The sequence below is a fragment of the Rhinopithecus bieti genome, unplaced genomic scaffold, assembly GCF_001698545.2.
Source record: "Rhinopithecus bieti isolate Rb0 unplaced genomic scaffold, ASM169854v2 scaffold_10548, whole genome shotgun sequence".
Lineage (NCBI taxonomy): Eukaryota > Metazoa > Chordata > Mammalia > Primates > Cercopithecidae > Rhinopithecus > Rhinopithecus bieti.
In genome coordinates this window covers 2,446,428-2,450,823 of record NW_016806834.1, presented here as the reverse complement: position 1 = coordinate 2,450,823, position 4,396 = coordinate 2,446,428, and the positions used below count along the sequence as shown (strand labels likewise).

Sequence of the window (4,396 nt, the reverse complement as noted above, 5' to 3'; positions counted from 1 at the left end):
ATTTGTGCTACATTCCAGTTTGAAGGTCACTTATTCATTAGGCTTTAACTATCAGGCCCTTTTACATATAGTTGCAGCAGAAATTATCTCCTTTGAGTCAACCCCAACTCGTATGTTTCAGATTTCAGTAATGTGATCAGCAAGAGTGATGTGAAGTCATTGGCTGAAGCTGATGAACAGGAAGTTGTGGCTGAGGTTCAGGTAAACATATTGGTTCTGTGGCACATCTCGTATGTTGGCCCTTTTAAATATTTGAGTCTAAAATAAAAAATAAGGAAAGGTCTGTCTCAAAAGAAGTTTTTTTATGAACACTTAAATATGTTTATCACATAAGTGAGGAATATTGTTTTCAGAGGCAGCAGATAAACTAGTTTTGAATTTTTCAGAAGGATGTGATAGGTGATAAATGAATAAAAGAATGACCTGTTTTAAATTATATTCTCTCTCATGACAACACATTGGACAGCAAAGTTCTTTTTTATCTGAGTAGAACATTGTATCTCCTATTAGCAGTATTTTATTTTTACTAATTTATAAGTATGCATAGAGGTCTCCAGAAATATAATGTATATACCTTTACAACTTTTATTTTTTAGATTTATTGTTATTGCTACTGTTTTGTAATTATTTTAATTCTCACACTTTGACTGTTGTTACTCAATTATTAATTGAACAATTTTGTGTCTCTTTACACCTGTATTTCACCGAGTTTGGTTATATCATATTATATCACATATGACAATATTACTGCTTGATACAATTGAAGTTTATGGAATGACTATCCTTGGTGCTTTATTTGCAGGAATTTTATGGTGATTACATTGCTGTGAACCCACATTTGTTTTCCCTCAATATTTTGGGTTGCTGTCAGGTATGGAAGGAAAGGTTTAATTTACCAGTCAAGAGTTAATTCAGCAAATAATTAGACCTGTAAGAGAAATTTCAAATATTTTTTCTGAATATATGTTTTTAACAAAAAGGGTCGAAATTGGGATCCAGCCCAGCTATCTAGAACAACTCAAGGGCTTACAGCTCTCCTTTTATCTCTGAAGAAGTGTCCCATGATTCGTTATCAGCTCTCATCAGAGGCAGCAAAGAGACTTGCAGAGTGCGTTAAGGTATGGCATTACCTATTCCTGGTTCCAAAACATAACGGCCATTCATTTCTCTATCATTTCAAAACCTAAAGGAATATTTTATTTACAACCAAGGACATGATTGTATGTTAGGTTTCCAAGCAAAGAGGTAGGTATATGTAATTTAAAACAAAAAGCAACATTTAGAGCTAAGATTCTTAGGTTTAACCCAAGAAACATACACAAGCTGTTTAACTCTTTTTTGGTCCAGTTAAACCACTTATAAAACAGGGTTTCAAATCCTAACCTCTTAAATAGTATGCTACTCAACTTTGTGAGACTTTTGAATCCTTCATATGGAAGATCTATGCGGGTGCAAAGAACTATTGTTAAATGTAGCGTTTATTAATTTCCTATTTATATCATCTCTGTGTGTAACTAGTTGGTTGCACAAACCATCTTTCTTTCTCCCACAGCAAGTCATAACTAAAGAATATGAACTGTTTGAATTCCGTCGGACAGAGGTTCCTCCATTGCTCCTTATTTTAGATCGTTGTGATGATGCCATCACCCCATTGCTAAACCAGGTACAAAACCCTTTCTTGGCATAATAGGAGGATGATTTCAAGTGATATTCATCAAAATACAGATATGGAAATAAAAGCATGGTCCACTTATTTGCCTCCTTATTTTTAGCTATTCTTGGTTTTGCTTTGTATTTCCCGGTGTTTTGGTATCGTGATCCTTCCATCCACTGTCATCATTAACTCTTCTGCCTCATCCCTCCTATACCTTTCTGTCAGTACCTCCATGCCTAATCAAGACAGCTTCTTAATTCTGTAGATTCTATTTTCCAGTGTTTCCTTCTGTCTCCTCATTTCCATTCTTACAGCCATTGCCTTGGTCTAGACCCTGATCTCTTGCAAGAATATTGAAATAGTCATCTACTTGATTCCCTACTTTTTATTTCTTCTCACTCTAAATGTTCCACAAATACAATGAATACTTTTCCTAAAGCACAGCTCTATCTTATTACTCTTGGCTTAAAAACCTTCATTGGTTCCCATTTGCCTACTAGGTTAAAAAACTCCTGAACTTGGCATCCAAGAGCCTTCACAATGTGGGCTAAACCTCTTATAAAACCTAGAGCTCACTACTTACGTAGATAATGCCACATGGTTTCCTGCCAGCATGCTTTTACTGTGACTGCTTTCTAAACTCTAGAATGTTTGGAGTACCTTCTCTTCCCATCTTCACCTATCAAAATACTGCTGTTAAAACCACTCAATCTGGCCAGGCATGGTGGATTATTCCTGTAATTCCAGCACTTTGGGAGGCTAAGGTGGCTGGATCACCTGAGGTCAAGAGTTCAAGACCAGCCTGGCCAACGTGGTGAAGCCCTGTCTCTACTAAAACTGCAAAAAAATTAGCTGGGTGTGGTTGCACACACCTGTAGTCCCAGCTACTTGGGAGGCTGAGGCAGGAGAATCGTTTGAACCCGGGAGGCGAAGGTTGCAGTAAGCTGAGATCATGCCACTGTACTCCAGCCTGGGCAACAGAGCGAGACTCTGTCTCCAAAAATAAATAAATAAATACAATGATTTATATGAATAATAGCAAAGAATAAAAAAAAAAAAGAACCGGGCACGGTGACTCACACCTGTAGTCCCAGCACTTTGGGAGGCCGAGGTGGGTAGATCACCTGAGGTCAGGAGTTCGAGACCAGCCCGTCTAACATCATGAAACCCTGTCTCTACTAAAAATAGAAAATAATTAGCTGGACGTGGTAGCAGGCGCCTGTAATCCCAGCTACTCGGGATGCTGAAGCAGGAGAATCACTTGAACCTGGGAGGCAGAGGTTGCAACGAGCCGAGATCACACCACTGTCCTCCAGCCTGGGCAACAAGAGCGAAACTCTTGTCTCAAAAAAAACACTCAAAAGCCATCTCCAACATCCAGCCATGCTTCAACATCTCCTTGAAGCCTGTATTCTTTCAGTCAGATATTGTTCTTACCTCCTGAAAATTCCTGTAGACCTGTAGACCTTTGTGTCTCTCTCATGTCTCATGCTGTACTTGCCATGTTGTAGCTTTGGTTGTTTACACCGTCTCCTACGTTACATATTTCTTCAAGGCAGACTGAGTCTCACCAGTGTTTTTTCTCCTGCAAGCATAAGAACAGTGCACATAGTAGGTGCTCTATCAATAGTGATTTTATATATATGTATGTATGTATGTGTGTATTGAGACAGAGTCTCTCTTTGTCACCCAGGTTGGCGTGATCTCAACTCACTGCAACCTCCACTTCCCAGGTTCAAGCAATTCTCATGCCCCAGCCTCCTGAGTAGTTGGGATTAGAGGCATACACCACCATACCTGGCTAATTTTTGTATTAAATATTTTTAGTACAGACAGGGTTTCGCCATATTGGCCAGGCTGGTCTCAAATTCCTGACTTCAAGTGATCTGCCCGACTCGGCCTCCCAAAGTGCCAAGATGACAGGCGTGAGCCACCGTGCCTGGCTGTGACTTTGTATTTATGGAGAAAGGCACAATCTATGTTTCAGTTTCTTCCCAGCTTATACTAATGTCAATGCTAAGGGAAATCTGTGGAGTGAAACTTCTCTGTAGTATAAAATAGCCTTATATTCCTAAATTCAGAGTAATATATGTTTACCAAAGAAACTTTTGATAATATCAAAAAGTGGAAAGAAAATTAATTGCTTATTATTCTGTCTTGCAAAGAAAAGCAACTATTTATCCCACAGATTTCACTGGGGACTTGTTTTGTGCCACGTACTTAACTAAGTACTAGAGATAAAAGGTTAAAAGTTATAATTTCTGCCCTCAAAGAGCCCATGGTCCAATGATGAGAGAAGTAAACATAATTTTAATTATAGAGTAAGTGCTAGAAGCATGCACAAGAAGCTATCCATAAAAGCATAAAACATTTTGTTGCACTTTTTTTTTTTTTTTTTTGAGACAGAGTTTTGCTCTTACTGCCCAGGCTGGAGTGGAATGGTGTGATCTTGGCTCACTGCAACCTCCACCTCCCAGGTTCAAGCAATTCCCTGCCTCAGCCTCCCAAGTAGATGGGATTACAGGCATGCACCACCACGCTCAGCTAATTTTGTATTTTTGGCCGGGCACGGTGGCTCAAGGCTGTAATCCCAGCACTTTGGGAGGCCGAGACGGGCGGATCACAAGGTCAGGAGATCGAGACCATCCTGGCTAACACGGTGAAACCCTGTCTCTACTAAAAAAAAAATACAAAAAACTAGCCAGGCGTGGTGATGGGCGCCTGTAGTCCCAGCTACTCGGG

The 4,396-nt window shown here is 39.5% G+C and overlaps 1 protein-coding gene across 3 annotated transcripts in view; it reads left to right on the top strand.

The window, feature by feature from the left end:
• The window catches only part of VPS45 (vacuolar protein sorting 45 homolog), a 90,510-nt gene that overhangs the window by 13,569 nt on the left and 72,545 nt on the right, over positions 1–4,396 (top strand). For all 3 annotated transcript variants that reach the window (XM_017877843.1, XM_017877844.1, XM_017877845.1), the window contains exons 4-7: positions 122–201; positions 803–871; positions 981–1,118; positions 1,553–1,663. In XM_017877843.1, coding sequence (XP_017733332.1) covers positions 122–201; positions 803–871; positions 981–1,118; positions 1,553–1,663 — 398 coding nt within the window. The remainder of the gene's footprint in view (positions 1–121; positions 202–802; positions 872–980; positions 1,119–1,552; positions 1,664–4,396) is intronic.